Source organism: Cylas formicarius, unplaced genomic scaffold (genome assembly GCF_029955315.1).
Source record: "Cylas formicarius isolate icCylForm1 unplaced genomic scaffold, icCylForm1.1 PGA_scaffold_7__23_contigs__length_41026272, whole genome shotgun sequence".
NCBI lineage: Eukaryota > Metazoa > Arthropoda > Insecta > Coleoptera > Brentidae > Cylas > Cylas formicarius.
In genome coordinates, this window is record NW_026844352.1 from 29,982,685 (window position 1) to 30,002,604 (window position 19,920).

At 34.6% G+C, this 19,920-nt stretch overlaps 2 protein-coding genes across 3 annotated transcripts; both read left to right on the forward strand.

The window, feature by feature from the left end:
- The first annotated feature begins 1,760 nt into the window (after positions 1-1,760).
- On the forward strand, positions 1,761-9,485 carry LOC132704522 (arylsulfatase I-like). Of its 2 annotated transcripts, none has more exons than XM_060674549.1 (9): positions 1,761-2,013; positions 2,065-2,224; positions 6,943-7,119; positions 7,725-8,039; positions 8,197-8,376; positions 8,599-8,725; positions 8,778-8,920; positions 8,973-9,237; positions 9,286-9,485. In XM_060674549.1, the coding sequence occupies exons 1-9, from the start codon at positions 1,900-1,902 to the stop codon at positions 9,443-9,445; spliced, it is 1,641 nt and encodes a 546-aa protein (XP_060530532.1). In that variant the 5' UTR covers positions 1,761-1,899; the 3' UTR covers positions 9,446-9,485. The 2 variants fall into 2 exon arrangements, with proteins under 2 accessions (XP_060530532.1, XP_060530533.1); XM_060674550.1 differs by having other exon boundaries at positions 9,292-9,485.
- Positions 9,486-13,239: 3,754 nt separating this feature from the next.
- Positions 13,240-16,866, forward strand: LOC132704521 (arylsulfatase B-like). The gene is made up of 9 exons (XM_060674548.1): positions 13,240-13,365; positions 13,430-13,589; positions 13,647-13,823; positions 14,965-15,279; positions 15,366-15,545; positions 15,777-15,903; positions 15,958-16,100; positions 16,176-16,443; positions 16,631-16,866. The coding sequence occupies exons 1-9, from the start codon at positions 13,240-13,242 to the stop codon at positions 16,803-16,805; spliced, it is 1,671 nt and encodes a 556-aa protein (XP_060530531.1). The 3' UTR covers positions 16,806-16,866.
- Positions 16,867-19,920: the final 3,054 nt, after the last annotated feature.

A 19,920-nucleotide genomic window follows, 5' to 3' on the forward strand; every position in this document is an offset into this window, starting at 1 on the left:
TACAGATCTTAAAAACTATTAACCCTGAATTAACTTCTTTTCCACACCTTAACTCCTTTGCCTAAACATTTGAAATGTGTTGGTTGTTGAAAATCGTAAGGTCTTATCGGTCGAAAGTAAGAATTTGCCAATTAGAGATGTCATTATTTAAAAACGACATTTTAAATATCGCGCCTGCGCATGTCGCATGAATCTTCTGAAAATTTGTTTAAGTAGTTCCTTCATATCTTCCTGTACTGTCAGTATAAGCAGGGCCTATATAGGTCCAGTAGCTATATGGGCTGAAACGCAATGATTTCGGTGTTTATCGCAAGATTAAGTGCTAACCCCAAATACATACAAGTTTGTCATTTTATAGTGATTTTCTTTCTGTTAAGTATAGGTTTCTCGAGAAGCGGAGTCAATAATCCTAAAAATATCCAATACTCTAATCATTTTAGTATATCACAATGTATCATTGATATAAATTAATAACAAAACATTTAAAAAATGGTAGCAAAAACAATCCATAAACTAAAATCGATCGTCAGTGATCATATGATGTCGCATGAAAGACGACACCAGTGGACGAAGGAAAAGGAGAAGATATGGAAGTGTGGAAAGGTTAGACCAAGAGGAAAAATCTTCTTTTCGTAGTTAAATGTAGTAAATAAGGATTTCTTAGTAATTTTTGGTTTGTAGAAGTCACAAATTTAAACTTGCATTAGCTTTTGACCAAATATTGTCTATGGTTTGACTCAGCTTTATACTAGTGGGCTTATGAGAATTACACTCAAACTCAACTCGAAGATTTTGGTGCTTGATTGAGTTGCCAGTTCCTCAGAACCAAGTAAATATGCTATGTTTTTAAAATCTATTGAAATGTGTCATTTATTCAACAAAAATATCCCTTTTTTTAACAGTTTAGTTGATTCATGTCATATACGTCATACGAAAGTGCTTTGTAATATTATTTTTTTAAGCGTATGTTATTAACTGATTCAATTTCAATAGCACGAACATAATTTCTCACAAATTTTCTTCTTTATTTAATGGAGCTAGGTAGGTATAGTTAGCTATATTTCTCAAATTGTTAGCTGTGTTGAGGTTGTCTAATTTTCGACGTTTTTGGATTTTAATTGTCGTTTGGCGTTATGCTAATGCTTTCTATCTAATCTATTATTTTATTATCAGAAAGGGATATCAACAGACTACTGCGATACATTGTTGCAAAATTATTTTTTCTAATTCAAGAAACAATGCAGATATTTACCTAAATAAATTTTCTTAATTAAATACTTTGTTTTGAAGTGAGATTTCGCAAATTCTATTTTTAAAGTCCTTGTCCGATAATTAGACACGTTTAACCATACAGCAAAGGTAATAAAATATGACTGATTTCATTCATAAAATACCCAGCGGCGTACTGTAATTTTTTTTCGACATCGTGCAAAATACGTAGGGTTACCACTAACGCACACATGTGACACGTTGAAGAAAATAGCAGAATGTATGGAAACTTTCTAAGGTTCAGCCCCAAATTTGTGCTAAGCATAATTTATCGTCAGTAATGATATAATGCCGTGTGCAAAACACACTCAAGAATGAGTATTAGCAATAAAATCCGTGCTCAGTAGTTCCCTATTCGACGTTTCTATTATTATAATGAGCACTCTAACTATCAATTTGTGGTTCTAGCTATGAGTTGCAGACGGCATTGGTGCATTGCGTCGAGGTGAGATTAAGAATCATTAAACTGCATGTGTTGTCGGTATCGAGTAGTTGCTAATGTTGCCAATATTTGCATCAATTTAACTGAAGTGATCGATAATTCTCCATCGATATTTAAAGAACGAATTAATGCTACTAGTCATAAGTAGGAACTAGATTCATTTTCAAAAATCCACGATTCTTCGCCCGATGGTTTTGAGTACATTGCAAAATTTCTTTGTGCTAATCTATCTTACAGAGATTATATCCCACACACAGGATGACAAACAACCCAATATAATTTTTATTTTCGCTGATGATCTGGTAAGTTGGTAGATTTAACCCGCAAATAAAGAAAGAATCGTTCTCGTTTAGGGATGGAACGACGTAGGTTTTCATGGTTCGAACGAAATCCCAACGCCTAACATTGACGCATTGGCTTACTCAGGCGTCATTCTGAATAATTATTATGTCAACTCTCTATGCTCACCTTCTAGGAGCGCACTTATGACTGGAAAATATCCGATCAACACTGGTAAGCATCTTCGGTAAAAGTCTACCAATTAATGAAGGTGGAAGGTTTCAATTAGGAAGAGTACCAACTACGGATCTTTAGTGGACATTTGGATTGCGGAAAATGTTTTCCTTGTTTTTGTTGGCACAGTTTCTTTAAACTTTGTCGCTTTGTCCAATGCGGTTCGTTGTTTGCACATGTTTCGCAATTTCTGATTTGTGGGTTTCAATAAAAAAAGATGAACACCACTTTTGACAAACTGAAGTTATATTTGTGTGACTTAGTATGTCTCCTTACAATATCATGTTAAACATAAATGAAAATAACGAAGTACGCTTCAGTTAACAAAAGTAAATCATAAAACTCATTTGCTCCATTTTGTCTTCATAAGAAGATATACTTCGACCAGTAATATAGCGCTTTTACAATCGACCCCGACCAGATCCTTGCCCGTAACCATTTCAGGACCGTCCTAGGATTTTATCTACCTACACTAACAAGCGGGATATAAGTCTGTTTTCATAGTTAGACCAGATTTGTATTGATATTTCAGCTACCTCTTGCCGAATTATGTTTATGGTACTATCACTTAATTTTGGTGTAGTGTTATTTCTTCTTATATGCGCTTTCAACTCAGATCAAATCATAATCAAAAGATTTTATGTCCGTTTTGTTGTGCTATCGAATCGATTTTGTAGTCTTTATTAAAATGTTTTATTTTTACTAATTCCAAAAGTTCATTCTTCGTGTAGCTCTCTTCAGCACAGAAATTCTTTAATTTCTTCTTTATTTGAAGAAGTATTTTGAATTTTTCTTTTGCATATTTCGCATGTAAAAACCGCTTTTTCGTCTTCATCTTCAACGTTAGCGCAGGAACAGTGGGTTCAAGGTTTACATGTAAAACACTGGATCCAGCCTTGACGTTCAAGTAGTGACAATACAGACACTCGGTGTCTTCTTCTTTACTAAAAGAGGAGTCGTTTTTCTAGAAAAACTTCTTAGTATGCATTGTGAAAACTGTTTTTTTTTACTTGTTGAGCATTTACTTGCGATATTTTCAATTATTTTTGATAGGGCGAGGATGTAATCATAGCGGCCTTACTTCTTTTTTGGGTCACCCTCTTTGCTTATTTCTTTTTTGGCATCATCATGCTCAGGCTAAACGATAAAGCTTTTATTTAAAGAAGTCTAGTACATGACGAGGCGTGCAAGTGATTTTGACTTTGAACAACAAGATTGGTTCTTAGGCTTGCAAATGACTCAGCAGAATATCTGCTTCCATCGTGGTCAGGTCTACGTTTTAAAGCGACTCCGACGCCTGAATTAATTAGTAGCTCTGAAGAAGGTGGCTGAAATTACTTCGTATTATCTTCTGACTGGCAGGAAATGAAAGAATATGAACACCATGACGACCGGATGTTTTGTATGACTGCCATCTCCATCTAACAAAAGCAACATTGAATTTTCCCAGGAAGCTCTGGAAGATGTAATGAACTTCGAAAACCATTTCGTAAAAAGATCATTCTGGATTCATGAGTTCGGGCTTAAATACTTTTCTCGCAAATACGAATAAGAGTGGCATGTATGAGCCCTCTGCATTAAAGCAAAAAATAGTAGTTACTAGTAGGCTGCTCTCGGTCCGATGTTAATAAACCAACTTGCTTTTTACTTTTGTGCTGATAATGTCTTCAGTACCGTAGTCATGCCCATCTCGTCTCCGTTATATATTCTATTTAGAGTTAGTTTATACTTGTGAACTTAAAGTGAAAAGGAACTGCTAATACAGACCCGATTACACCCTGCAGCTGAGGTGACCTCTAGTTTGCGAAGACTAAGATCGGGATTTTGTTTTAAAAAATTCTTAAACCAATATCTACAGGCCATACTTGTACTTGGGTCAAAGTTGTGCTGAATGCTATTTCGTTCTGCCAAATCGTAGGCCGAAGTAATCAAATCTTTTGGACCCCATATTTTTTTATGTGCGCAGCAAGCACATTCTCCTGATTTTTATTAAGTACATTATAAAATTTCTCCAATTTCTTCGCTGCTGCGGTATCTGCTTCATTGTTTTCGTTGTATAGCTGCAGTCGACTTTTTAATGTTGTTTTAGGTACATCATAATTTTCAGAAGCCTTTCGAAGTCCCGTAGCCTTAGTTGCAACTTTAATTATTACTTGTCCCATTGATTCTTCGGACCAGGAAGTTAAAATGATCCAAGTGGTCCATTTTACCCGGTCCGTTTTGTCTTTTGCTATATTCTAGAAAACGTGCCGATCTGGTGATTATGTCAACATAGCACATCAAAGAAATATTATATAGTTTGAAGCTAATATCTTGCCCTTAGAGACTATAATAGTATCAGAGACTTTATTATAGATGTAAAGAGTACAGGCATTCAAATATTGTTTCATTTTTATATTAAATTCTACCAAATATAGCTCCTCTTATTAAAATTTCGTAGGTCACTCTTGCCGGCTTGGGGTTAACTGTCCTAAGCATGTTCCGCGCGCAGGAAAATTTGATGTTAACAACTTTGTAGAGATGGCGCAAATAGTATTTAAAGGATTTTAACGTTCGCTTCTGATTCCCTTTCCCCTATATGTAATTTTGTTTGTTCGTTTCATTTTATATCTATAAACGAAACGAAAAATCAATAAATCTCTTTTTATTGGTCGTATCGCCGGAAATACAAAAAAATGATTTTCTTTAAGCTCGCCATAAAGTTTATCGTTTTCTTTAATAACTAAAAGAGGAAAGAGAAAAAAAAATAAATTTTTGTCGTGTTCGCGGAAAAAGAAGTCTTCCCTTTGAACTAACCAAATTAGGAAAATTTATGCCAAAATACAGTTTTTCATGTTAACATCCGTTGCTCCTAGCAGATTGTATCAAAAGTAGAATGTAAGAAACATGTTACTTTAGAATTCAAATTTTACTGCTTGATATGATAAAAATGCCAATTTAAAATCGGTTCTAAATTTACACTCTACTATTTTTTTAAATAACGTTTTCCATCAATTTTCACCTGGTTTCACATAACTATAAGGATTCAATTAAACTCCGAAGTCCCAAAAATTATTATTTATGCCCAATCGGGCATCATCAGACCTATAAAGCAATTTGTCTGAAATAATAAAATAACTTTTTGGGTACTCATCTAAAACAATGACATTATTTTTCGGGGAAAAGTTATACCCCGTGGACAAAAGTTGAGTGCGAAAGCAGATGTGGTCCTGGCAGAATAGCGAATTAAACGAGGCAAATTTATGAAAATATGGAAAGTCGGAGAAAAATTATCAGTAGATGTGTTTTTTGTTAAATCTCGAATTTAATTCGTTTACTTTCTCTAACAGAAGATCGAGAAACGGTACCTTGCCTCCCGACTTCCTTCTCCAACGTAATTCATTGGTAAACGTAAAGAATTCGGCCAGCGTTTGTGGACTGCCATTCCAGACAATGCAGATATCGGTCACCTATCTTTTGTAACCTATTCAATACGTGGAGAATTGACTATCCATAATTTTTCTCTCAAGACTTTTCAAAAAGGTGATAAACAGGAACCCTTTGATAGTCTTGTAGTTTGCCTAAAAATTTTATTAACGAACATAAATAAATTTTGTTCTAACGCAGTCGTCAAAAGAAGAACTAGACTATCCATGGCAACTTTCGGCAAAGTGCTGCCATTCAATAAAGAGCTCACTAAATCAATGCACTCGGATCGTAGAACGTTTGGGAATAAATTTTTGACATCAAGATAAATCAACATAGCACTGTCTGTCTATTACGAAATCCAGTTCTATTTCTAAGAAATATCTTAGGTCATGAAGCTAAATTGTAACAAGGTGAACCCGTGAAAGGCACAAAAAAGTGTCCCTCTTTTACACCGGCCCCTCAAACAGGGAGCGAAATCCAAATGGGTTTCAGTCAAGCTCTGAAGAAGTCAACATTATGATTGGCGAAACGTTAGCAAGTTCGAATAAGCATTACCGACGCAGGAGGAAGCCAGAAGTTTTGTAAAAAGTAAATAAAAACTCCTTTATTTTTTAAAAGGCGAAGGGCAGCTGAGCTGCTGAGTTAATCGAGCACGTAAAAAAAATCAATCAAATAAATTAACTTACAATAAGGCAAATTTTTACAACAAATATCATAAGTATATAAGCGAAGACGAATTACTAAAAAATATTTTTAGGCAAACTATAGGACTATCAATGGCTTCCTTGCCTTGAGTGAAAAATTTGGGGGTTCCTTACAGTTTCTCGGTCTGCTTTTGGGAAAAGTAAAAGAATTAAATTTGAGATTTTTTGAAATGCTGCTGAAAATGTGATACAATTTTCCTCCAACTCTCCACATCTTTATAAGTCTTTATTCTACAGGATTTTTAACATTCCACTTTCACTTAATTTTTAATAATGTAAACTGTAGGTTTTCGGTGTAACCCTGTTAGGTGTTTTTATATTTTCTGTACTTCATAATCCCAACATTTATTTCATTTTTTAGATCTAGGATACGGTTTTATTCCAATCTGTGTCTCTGTGCGTTTAAGTTGACGCCTTTATATGTGCCTATTCTTAATTTATGTAATTTATTTTATTAATTCAAACATATTGGTTTTATAGGTTTGATGATGCCCGTGTGGACGAAACACGTGTAACATGTTATAAACAATAATTTTTGACATCAACTTCAAGGTTTATCGAATCCTTACAGTTTTACTATGTTTTCATTGAATACTTTTTGTTCAGGAATGCAACATTTGGTCCTATTGCCGGCTGAACCAAGGGGACTGAATTTGTCGGAGAAATTACTTCCACAATATTTAAAGGAACTCGGCTATGTGAATCATATGGTGGGAAAATGGCACTTGGGGTATTGGAAAAAGGAATACACTCCTCTGCATAGAGGATTTGATTCTCATTTGGGTTTGTAGTGATTGTTATAATGCACACTTTACTAGATTGTCAACGTTGCTTACAGATATTGCATAGACTGTCGCTGCTACTCGAAGGTACCGACAGTTTGATTTGTTTAAATTGCTCAATTTTTTTCTTATTTCATTTTTACATTCTACATCATGAAAATCATTACGCTCTAGAGTTTGATATATCTAACCCTTTTCGAAATAAAACTTTTTCCCTAACGTACTCTGAAAGTTATTAATTCGATTCAAAAATGTCTACTTCTTTCTTAGCAACCGAGTTGCCTACGGCTTATCTCGAAGCCTTCTTTGCGCTTTGATCATCCATTGCAAAGCGAAATCCAGTTTCAATGAATTACATCACACCCAGATTTATAACCTCATACCGCTTGTATTTCAAACGGAACAGTGTTTTTTTTTAGAACAAGATCTTCCTTTATAAAAACGTCTAACTATCCAAACAATATACAAAATCTTTTTAACATTAATTTAATGAGATCTAGAACAAAAAGTAACAACTTATTAACTGCTTATTAATTTGGTTTATAAACAGATTTAATAATGTGTAACTCATATTTAATTATTTTTTATTCTCATTATGTATTACAGGGTATTACAATTGGGGTCATCATTATTACAGCCACACGCTTAATCCGTCGCCATCATGGGGTTACGACATGCGCAGAAATATGAGTGTCGCCTTTGACCTCAACGGTCAATATTCCACTAGTGCTTTTACTGATGAGTCGGTGAAAATTATCAATAACCACGACACCAGCAAACCGCTTTTTTTGTATTTGGCTCATGCTGCCGTTCATTCGGCTACCGCGTACGATCCGCTACCAGCTCCAGATAACCTGGTTGCAAGTTTTGCCAACTTGACCGATGATCGCATTAGCAATTATCGCAGACAGAAGTTCGCTGGTAATAATTACCGAAAAATCTGAATGTAAAGGGTATTCTCTTTTTCCCCAATTCAGAGGTTTATATTTGTCACTTATCTTTATTACAACGAAATATTTTTGGTCAACCACATCTCAGTCGACGTGGTGACATAAACGAAGCAGTTTCTTATTTTCAGCGATGTTAACTCTGTTAGATGCCTCTGTAGGGGAAGTTCTTCAGGCCTTGGCTAACAAAAAAATGCTCGAAAACAGCATTATAATATTTAGTACTGATAATGGAGGGGCACCCGAAGGTTTTGATGCCAACGAAGCTTCTAATTGGCCTTTGAAAGGTGTGAAAAACTCCTTGTGGGAAGGTTGGTGTAATTTTGATTCATATTTATCCGTTTAATGAGGTATCAATTTATGGTAGCATTTTTCCTTCATCAAACCTACGTTCCTGATTTTTTTCCTAGTAGTAACGATCAGAATGTTGTACTATCGCATTTCTACGACGTTCGCTTGATCCGAAAAAAATAATTGCTAACCAAAACTAACCACTTCAGTTTGTTCGCGATTATAAAAAAATGTCCTTCAAGGTGGAGTAAGGGGTGCAGCAGCAATATTTAGTCCGCTAATTAAAGGAAAATCGAGAGTTTCTTATCATATGATGCATTTGACCGACTGGTTACCGACACTCGTCGACGCCGCAGGTGGAAATTCTAGGTGAGGTTGGAAACTATGGATTGTTAAATTTCCCTTATTTGGTAACTTGCAGCCAGTTATCACAACTGGATGGTATAAGCATGTGGAACACTCTAACCAACAATGTTGATTCCGGCCGATCAGAAATTCTGCTTAATATCAACCAAATTACGGGCGAAGCAGGTTTGAGGGTTGGGGATTACAAGATAATTACAGGTTATTACAATTTCAAAGATTTTCCATGGTATTTTATTCTATTCTATTTTAGGTAGATCCAACGATATTATTTGGGACGGCTGGTTTGGTCCATCGGGTAGAAATGGTACTTACGATTTAAATTTGATAGAGACCAGTGCCGCCTATCAAGCTTTGAAATCGGTGAAAATGGCAGTTGCTTTAGAGGAAATAACGACAATACGAGCGAACGCTACGGTCTCTTGCTCAAACTTAAACAAGACCTCTTGTCAGCAATCTGATGTTTGTTTGTATAATATTAAAACTGACCCATGCGAATTCCTTAATCTCGCCGACACGTAAGTTAAAATTCTGATAACTACGTTTTCTTCTAAACCAAATCTGAGATTTAGAGATGCAGATATTTTGGAGTCAATGGTAACGCGATTACAAGAGTACAACGCCACTTCTCTGCCTCCTCAAAATGTCGCCGACGATCCAAACGCTGACCCGAGATTACATCAGCACGTATGGAGCATTTGGGGAGACAATGAAATTATTTCATAATTTTTAGAATTTTAAATGTTATGTTTAGTAAATAAAATAATTGCAGTCTTGCTAGAAACTTTTCATCAAAAAAGGCCACTTTTCTGTAGTTTAGCCTACCTTGCAGGTAAAATTAAAATTGCGGATACTGACAATATTTTATTGTTCGATAAATGCCACTTTAGCCAAAAGTTGGATTAACAAACGAGTTATGTTTTTGCAAAATAGCTCAAATACACCCGATCGCTCCCAAACCTCGTGTGGCTCCCAACTGTGAAAAGCTGACGTCATCAAGTGACATTTTCCATATGCTTGATCCGCGGCATGAGTATGTTAGAGTGGGGAGCAAAAAAAAATATTCCTTTTCTTGGCTTCCGCGATAAAACCTGAAAATAGAATATTGTTTGATTCAGTATTTATATATTATTCCGTGATCTCCAAGACTCGCTATTATTTGTTGCAATTTCTAACAAATGCGTCTATTATATATAGAAATACTAAATCATTTGAGAAATTGAACTGGGTTTCTGTTAAACTTTTTTGTATAGTTTGTTTAACTTTTTACAATCAGAATGCCACTAAAAAAGAATATTGACGCGGTTCACTTTGGTGATGAAAATTATGAGGACATGATTGATGAGTTTGATAATTTGCCTTCAGTTGAAAGTAGTGATGCTTAGATTGAGGGGAATTTAACATCAATTCAACATTCTAGTGGCGACGAAGAAGATTGCGTTTCAAGTGATTCCCATACGTTTTCAACAGACAATTTCGATTGTTCTCTTTCCAATGGGTACATTGCTCCAAGTGGCTTAGAGTGGAATTGCGATCCTTCTCCATTGTCAATATTGCAAGTCTGCAACGCAATTCATCGACAACGTGGTTTGCCGAAAGGAAAAATGACTTCCACTCCAGGAGAAGCATTCAAATTATTTATGTCGACAGAAATCATCGAAGAAATTCTTCAGTGCACTAACAGAGAAGGTGAACTCGTTTATTCCGAAAAAATAAAAAGTGGAGAAATATTGATCTCGATGAACTTTATGCTTTCCTTGGCCTAGTTCTGCAAGCAGGCGTTGAACGCAGCTGGGATATTCCCTCGAGAGATCTTTTTGGAGGCGAATTTCCAAATCCCATGTATAGGGCAACAATGTCGGTCTTTAGATTTGAGGAAATTCGAAGTTTGACGATAAAAGGACACGACAAACACGATTAGAAGCAGATAAGCTAGCCATGATTTCGTACGTTTGGCAAATGTTTTTGAATAACTGCCGAAAAAACATTGTTCCAGAACGAAAGGTTACAATAGACGAACAGCTTCTTCCATATCGAGGAAGATGCAGTTTTGCTTAATACGTGCCCGGTAAGCCATCAAAATACGGTATCAAAATATTTTGGATGTGTGAATCGGCTTCTGGATATGCAATTGATGGAATAATAAATATCGGCCGACAACCAGAGGAAGAAATTTTCGGGCTCGAAATTGTAAAACAGCTAGCTCAAAGTATTCATAATACGGGACTAAATCTTACAATAGGCAATTTGTTCACAAGTGTTCCCTTGGCTACACATCTGTTGGACAAAAATATTACTGTAGTTGGAATTTTGCATCATAATAAAAAGGATCTCCCTACAGAGCTAAAACGATCCAAATCTCGAAAAATTTATTCTTCAATATTCTGCTTCAACAAAAAATTGACAATGGTAAGTTATATGCCCAAAGAAAATAAAATAGTTACATTACTTAGCACAAGGCACACGGTTAAAGTAACTCAAGAAGATTCCAAAAAAATGCCAGAAATTATATTAGACTATGATGACACGAAAGGAGGGGTTGACATAATGGACCAAAAAGTACAAAATTACACATGCAGAAGACAAACAAAGCGCTGGCCCACGACAGTTTTTTATAACATGGTTGATATTTCAGCCCTAAATGCATACATATTATTCAGGAAAGAACACCCAGATTATCAAAAAAACGTTTCATACGCAAGAAGAATTTTTTTAAAAGAAACCGCTAGAGAACTTGTCACGTCGTACATGGTAAAAAGATCAAAACATCCGTGCATTAAGCGCCGTATTCTAGAAAGTATGAAATCTTTTAAAGCTCTTCCCGGTCCTTCCAACGCCATACAAAATAACAAACGAAAACGGTGTTTCTTGTGTCCATCTAAATTCGACCGTAAAAGTAAAATGATTTGTGACCTATGTAAAAATAACGTTTGTAATGAACATAGCAGAAAAATATGCAATATGTGTTTTGTTAGTAGATAATATATATAGTTTATTAATTTTCAAATAAAAAACTCATTTATAAGTATAACGTATAATTTTTTTATAAAATAAAGTAACATTAAAATTCGTATCGGAATGGCAAAAGTAGATATTACTTATACTTTTCTCTTCCCTACTCTAAAATACATAATTATTCACTGATCAAACGTGCGGACAATTCCAGTACTTTAGGCACTTTTACTACTTCTAAGTATTAGAAAAAAATACACTGTATTTTCGATACGCGAAAAAATACAATGATTGAATTAAAATTGTCCTCTTTGTCTTTTTTTTTTGCTTTTATCAAATTTAATTTACAATGTTTCTAAGTGTACCGATTATTTTCAAAACTATGGAAAACTTTAATAGCTGCTCTGAGATAATAATTTTATGTGAATAATCTATTATCGATTTGTAATGGAAAAATTGAGTTCAACTTGTACATTTTAAGTATGTTTACATATCTATATGTCTTTTACATAAAACAAAATTCAAATATTTTTAAAATGCAATAAAAAATATATTTAGAAGAAAAGTAGAATTATAAACATTCGAGTAAAAACAGTAAAATTGAAGTTCGCGAACTAATAACCAAAAATTAACTAGATTCATTATGTATTATAAAAATGTCTTATCGCACAACCTCACAAACAAAACTGACTTTCTATAATAACTGAACAAAACTAGTTCAAAGTTGAATTAAATTTTCGTTTCCGCAAATTATAAGATTAATTATTTTAAGTCTATGTTATAAACAACTTTCAAAGCTCAATCGTCCAAATTATAAATTGAGGCCTTCCTAATAGTTACATGTATAGTCCAATATTTGGTTTAGAGTAAAATTTAACAGATACGCAGAAGTTTCATTTTCGTTAGAAACATCTTTTTAGCAGGTCATATCCAAACTGTAACATATACCAATACCATTTAAAGGGAACTGCGATAAAAAAACTCAAACAAGTAACTAAAGTATCTACTTTTCTTTTCTACACAAAAAAAATGTATATCAAAATAGTCAAAAATCGAGGTGGTCGATAGAGCTCCGAAAGAGAAGACGAAAAGCGAATTCTGTTAAGTTCTTCTCAAAAAACCTGATCAAGAATGTAGCGTTAATCGTTCGAAGCTACAGCACGTTATTTATTATTTCCTATAGAATCATGGGCATAAAATATATTGCAAATTATTACGGGTTGATTAAGTCAGTGTTTTGAAATTAGTATTTCATTTTTTTGTGTTTTAGGTTGACCTAACGATATTAGTTGGACTTCTAGTTTGTGAGTAAGTGTAATCGAATCGAAATGTCTGGATTCGATAAATACATCTATCAATGTTGCCAATGATTCGAATGTCTGCCACCTTTTTAAATATTGCAATTGCAAGTGTCATCCAATTACTATTGTCTACAACAGGATCTGCGATTAGAATACAATTTCTTGTACCCCTAGATAAAATACTTTAAGATTATATAAAGGAAAAGTGCTATATAAGATACGAGTGACCTAATTCGAGGCGTATTGGTAATTTCTAAAGTAAACGAAATGCGATTTTGGTTCATTTTGGGCACAGTGGAAAATTTCTGGGTGTTGGTATTTTTCACTCAAATCATCACGCACGCACAGGATTCCAAACAGCCAAATATTATTTTTATTTTAGCTGACGATCTGGTAAGTTGGCAGATTGAAACTCGGACTTAATGGTTGGCGTACCTATTCAAAAATTCTCCTTTAGGGATGGAACGATGTAGGCTTTCATGGTTCGAACGAAATCCCAACGCCTAACATTGACGCATTGGCTTACTCGGGTGTCATATTGAATAACTATTATGTCAACTCTCTATGCTCACCTTCTAGAAGCGCTCTTATGACTGGAAAGTATTCGATCCACACCGGTAAGTGACCTCGCCGAAAACCATTTGGGACGATCAATTAATGTGTTATTCATTTAGGGATGCAACACTTGGTGTTATTACCTGCCGAACCAAGGGGACTTAATTTATCTGAAAAATTGCTTCCGCAGTACTTAAAGGAACTTGGTTACGTGAATCATATGGTGGGAAAATGGCACTTGGGGTATTGGAAGAAAGAATATACACCGATGTATAGGGGATTCGATTCTCATTTGGGTGCGTAAGTTTTGTGTGACGCAAAATCCTAAATCTGTTGTATGATGTGTGATCAGATCGGACAATAGAAGGTTGTTTTTTTTAATTCGAAGAATATTTTTTTGCGTTCTAAATTTTCTGTTTCTCGAAAAACTAATTAAATAATGTTTACAACACTAACCAAAACTTTTGTATGATATTTTATAAATAATATGTTAAAAAATACAAATGACAGAAATTCACAGCTATCAACTTTGGCAAGATGGTAGAAGTCCATATCTACTTGCAACCGGCCAAAGTTTGGCAGTTGGGCGGTAGTTCTGAAACCAGAAAACGTGGGACATCTGGGGCTATAGCCTTTACCTCAGGCGTTTTTTCGATAATGGTGTTAAGGGTGCATCGGCAATGGGCAAAAAAGTCGCTAATAATTTCCTTTTTTGGAAGTAAATTATCAGCACAACCTATAAAACTGTAAAAAGGGCAATTTATGCCTATTATACAGCGTGTGCGATATATCTGGCAAAATAAATTGCCTCAGGAATTTACATTAATTGCGTTACTGAAATACCGTTACAGATAGGACGATTCGGTTCCAACAGTAGTGTATTCCACAATTTCTTTTATTAGAATTTCCAGCGGTCTTACAACAGAAAGCGCAAAATGTTTGAAAAATATTTATAAAGAAATTAATATTTCTGGTACAGATTTTTGTTTTCCAAAATTTGACTTGACTTTGAAGTTGGGTCGGGTGGTTATTTGAAATTTAAATTCGACGAGTCCTCTTCATCCATTCTTTTTTCCCCTTAATTTCATTTTTAACATGTTAAATTTCTATGGACATACAGATCCACCCCAGAAGTTTTTTAAAATTTGGATTGCTGAGGTGAATTACAACGTAAATCATTTTCACAAACGTATCGCCATTGAAAATCTTTAGACCTCCAATAGAACGTCCAAGTTAAGAATTTCAAACTATATTTTTCAGATCCGACTTTTTTACAAAAAGGGTGCATCCATAATGCAAAAATGTTTACCGCTTTCTAGGTAAATTCATTTTTAATAAAAATTACCCTTCAGTAATTTTAGAAAATCTCGTGATTTTGACTTTTTGTTTACTTTAAATTTTTATACAACTAATTTTTATTTCCATTGTGTATTACAGGGTATTACAATTGGGGTCATCATTACTACAGCCACACGCTTAATCCGTCGCCATCATGGGGTTACGACATGCGCAGAAATATGAGCGTCGCCTTTGATCTCCACGGTCAATATTCTACTACTGTTTTTACTGATGAGTCGGTGAAAATTATCAAAAACCACAACATCAGCCAACCGCTTTTCTTGTATTTGGCTCATGCTGCGGTTCATGCGGCTACAGCTTACGACTCGTTACCCGCTCCAGACGACGTGGTTGCGAGTTTTGCCAACCTGACCGACGATCACTGGGATAATTATCGAAGACAGAAATTCGCTGGTTCGTATTGAAACAGAACCGAATGAGAGAAATATGACGCTATTAATTATATACACTAGAATTATTATTTGAAATTCACTTTTCAGCGATGTTAACTCTGTTAGATGACTCTGTAGGAGAAGTTATGCAAGCCTTGGCAGACAGAAAAATGCTGGAAAATAGCATTATAATATTTAGCACGGATAATGGAGGTGCGGCCGAAGGGTATGATATCAGTGAAGCTTCAAATTGGCCATTGAAAGGTGCAAAAAATTCTTTATGGGAAGGTAAGCGATATCAATGAAATCTCCCTCTCCCTCGCATCCTTTAAATAACTCCGCTAATATCATTATTATTTATTTTATGGTAAGAAATATCCGCACCATTTTTCAATTATCAAATTAGTTTATTGTTCGTTAAGCATCAAAAAACTATTTTTGGTCACAAATTTTCACGATTTATCAAATATTATTAATAAAAACAACTATTTTGAGTACAACATATAAGAAATTGTGAAGGTGGCGTCAGGGGTGCTGCCGCTGTATGGAGTCCCCTTATTAAAGAAAAGTCGAGGGTGTCTCATCAGATGATGCACATTACCGACTGGTTACCTACTCTCCTAGACGCAGCTGGTGGGAATTCTAGGTGAAATCGTTATAACTTTGTTTAAATTTCAAATACCCAGTAGTTTATTTGCAGCCAATTATCGGAAATTGATGGTATAAGCATGTGGGATACTCTAACGAATAATGTCGATTCCAACCGATCGGAAATCTTGCTTAACATTGACCAAACTACGGGAGAAGCAGGCTTGAGAATAGGCGATTACAAAATTATTACGGGTTGGTTCATTTAATTTTAATTATAATTTATAGTCAATAAAAAATGATATTGTATTTCATTTTTTTGTATTTCAGGTAGATCTAACGATATTAGTTGGGACGGTTGGTTTGGTCCCACTGGTAGAAATGTGAGCGGTTACAATTTAAGTGTAATCGAAAACAGTCTCGCGTATCAAGCCCTCGATTCGGTAAAACTGGCAGTCGATTTAGATGAAATAGACGCAATCCGAGAGAATGCTACAATTTCTTGCGGAGATTTTGATCAAGGTTCTTGCCTTCCGGAGGATGTATGTCTGTACAATATCAGTAATGATCCATGCGAATATGTCAACCTCGCCAAAGTGTAAGTATTATTTCCCCAAATTATCAAGAACTCGAATTTAATAACAATTTAACCAGGATGGATAAAATACAAAATATTGTTTTTTGTTTCGACCTAGTCTATACTTGGATAATAATTCCATTTATGCCCATTACAAAAAAAGAATAAATCCAATTAATTAAATTGACTAATGCATTTGGTGCTTTAGATTTCCAAACACGGTAACTGCAATGTTAGTGACTTTAGGGGAGTATAACGATACTTCCTTACCTCCACAAAACATTGGTGACGACCCAAGTGCCGATCCGAGATTGCATCAGCATGTGTGGAGTATTTGGGGCGATAATGAAACTATTTCTGAGCTTTTGGAAGTTATACCATAGGTTCAAAATATTTAGGTATAATATAAAGTATGTTGTTATTATGCAAACCCAATAAAGTTAAACCAACTAAAATCACTGTGTATATTCTTATGTAAACTAGAAAGAATAATCTTCTAGTCTAGTTCTCTAAAATTGTGTCAACTTCAACAATGTTTAGTGCTATTAATATGCATTTTTTCTTCACTTAAAAACCCTACTTCAGCCCCAAAAATCTTATGGTATTTCTATGAAAGTCGTTTTATTTGTTTCAAACCTTTGAAACTGTGACAATGGCGTTTTTCAATTCAGCGTATACATATCAGAGTGCTGACCAAATTGGTACGCATATTAACTACAGTTAAGCAAAAACAAGTTTCAAATTTGAATAAATTTAAAAATTGCATAGCATATTCCGATACTGTAAAAAATCATGTTTTAAGTCCTGTTTTATTTCTGTATTGACTATGCCTAAATGACAATACATATTACAAGTAATATTGATCGCGTCAAAAAGTGTTGTTATGGATAAAAAACAGCACGACGGCAAATACGAAAAGAAATCCCGAAAATATGGTATAGGATATTACTCGGAACTGCTACCCAGCTTTGAACTACTCAAAAATCCCTATCAGGGTAAGGCAAGTACAAACCGAAAAATATGTAATAGTAACAGTAACAGCGAGTTCGAAAAAGTTTAATCGAGAAGAAGTAACATTTAATGATATTAATAATGACAATGTTTTATTTTAACCAAACCAGTTTACAGTATATATGCAATACAATGTTAAGTATGTGGCGGTATCCGTCATATAATCTCATCACTAAAAACTAATAGCTCGACCCTGAGCTAGCTGTGTCTGCGCTCCAAGAACTCGAGTGGCCCAGTGTTATCTCCTTTTTGATTTCCGATTTTAAATGCATTTATAGTCACTCAACTCAACTCAATTTCACTGACTACCCAGTTCATGAGTATTGAGTAGCTCACGTGCCTCTGATTAGTTGCCTTTGTTTTGGCAAACTGGCTGGATATTTGCCATCCACTCGGTGATCTAGTATCCATTGGGTCCATCTCTAGGTTATCGTGGCCAATTTAAGTTTCTGCTTTATCCATAAGGATCGGGTAGTAGCTGGTCCTTGTGCTATTAGTGACACCGCCGCTCTCTCCTCTAGACTTTGACACATTTGAGCCAATTCTGCCATGTCTTTCTTCTGTTCAAGAATGTCGCTCTTACCGCTTTTATCGCCTTGCTTATTTCCCAACAATCACTATCAACTGATTTGTTACATGGTAAGATGATGTGACAATCTAGAGGTGCTTCCCAGATTGGGCCGTTCTTACTTAGGGGTCTTGGAAAGAGTTTAGGTTTCCACTCCTCTTCCGTTATTTTTTGATAGCTTTTAAAGCTATATTTATAGACAAGTTTTTGTCGTCTACCACAGAATGTTTGAAATTTTCATTTTTCGCATTGCTTTAACTCGGCTTCATGTTTAGATGCCAGTGTTTTCATCTGGCCCTTAAGTAATATTATTTTCTTCCTGGGCTTTGCAGAGAGTGTAAATTTTTCCGACTGCGGTTTTCTATAACCATTACTCATTTTGGTAGCATTTCTGACTTCTTTCTTTAGGTTGTTTGAGTCTCTGATAACTTTATCAAAAGAAATTTAATCTTTTTACACAAGTGTATAAAGTTTTCTAGAAAACTGGCACCTGCTCTATTTGCAGCAGCTAGACGAACAAGACAATGAAGAAATAAAGGTTTCAGAAATTTTAATGTCCTGCAGCGTTCAATTTACATACAAAAACAATGTAATGTAATCTTCAATGAATATATCTGTAAAAGCTGGAACCTGATTATAAACCGTATGGATCAACTTTAATGGATAAACTTTATGCAAACTTTATACAACAAATATAATAACTTGTATGTGTATAAGGAAAATCCAGAATCCTAACACTAGTGGTAACGATTCTCATTTTATTTGAATCTTTCCTTCTAAAGCTAAACTATATGAAGAAAGCAGTCTGGCTTTTTGGCTCCCTTTACATAGTTTTTTTTACTGTTTTTTTTTTGCACTGCAACACAAGCAATTTGGTCAGCTTCTCGGTGAATGGTGACAAGTGTAGTGGGCCCCGGAAGGATGCCTTTGTGAAGAGCGAAACGATCTAAGGAATTATTTCCAAGAAAATTAGTTTCGGAAGCAACGAAATTACAATTTCAAGATGCATGCGTTTAAAAAACAACAGGCGGTTCTAGCTACCAAATTCAAGGGTTCAGGATGAAATGGAATATAATTAATATGAAGTGGTAATGGAAAGTTAGGATTTGCGAATCATTCGTAAAGCAGTTGTGAATTTCTAAAATGACATCCACATCACTACGTAGACGAACAAATGTTGTAATCTTTTTCATCTTTAAGTCTAACTTGCCTCGCCAACCAAACCTTTATAGATACCAATAGTCTTCCTGTCATTACCCCACGCCTTCCAAATATTATTCTTGAGTTTCGGGAAGAATTCTCTGGAACTGACACAAGCAGTCAAGCTGATCAGTCTATATGATGAAAAAATATTTGCATCTCTGTCTGGTCTAACTCTGGGATTCTGGTTTCTTTGCGTGATACTCTGTTAAAAAAATTATTTAAGAATACAACCTCTTCAATAATTAATTCTGGAAGTACTTTAAGAACAATTCATGAACTCCAGGCAAATATTCCTTCTCCTCTTAGTTGCTGCGATGAATTCTGATACTCTGAATTCCTCGGTGTGTTTGTACAAAAATTGGGATCTTCTGTAATGAGGTATCGATTTGTGAAAATAAATTAGGCATACCCTAAGGTATTGTAAAGTGCTATATATATATATATATATATATATATATATATATATATATATATATATATATATATATATATATATATATATATATATATATATATATATATATATATATATATATATATATATATATATATATATATATATATATATATATATATATATATATATATATATATATATATATATATATATATATATATATACATATATATATTGAACTATATATATGATATGTACTATATATATGATATGTACTGGGACCATAAGGGCTGCGTACGAACGGAGACTGGAAACACCG

Excerpts from the sequence above, each read along its gene's own strand:
- LOC132704522 (XM_060674549.1), top strand. The coding sequence starts at position 1,900 with ATGGTTTTGAGTACATTGCAAAATTTCTTTGTGCTAATCTATCTTACA. Across the intron at positions 2,014-2,064 it reads TTATTTTCGCTGATGATCTG|GGATGGAACGACGTAGGTTT; the intron begins GTAAGTTGGTAG and ends GTTCTCGTTTAG. Across the intron at positions 8,377-8,598 it reads GAAAAACTCCTTGTGGGAAG|GTGGAGTAAGGGGTGCAGCA; the intron begins GTTGGTGTAATT and ends ATGTCCTTCAAG.
- LOC132704521 (XM_060674548.1), top strand. The coding sequence starts at position 13,240 with ATGCGATTTTGGTTCATTTTGGGCACAGTGGAAAATTTCTGGGTGTTG. Across the intron at positions 15,904-15,957 it reads GCAGCTGGTGGGAATTCTAG|CCAATTATCGGAAATTGATG; the intron begins GTGAAATCGTTA and ends GTTTATTTGCAG. Across the intron at positions 16,101-16,175 it reads CGATTACAAAATTATTACGG|GTAGATCTAACGATATTAGT; the intron begins GTTGGTTCATTT and ends TTTGTATTTCAG.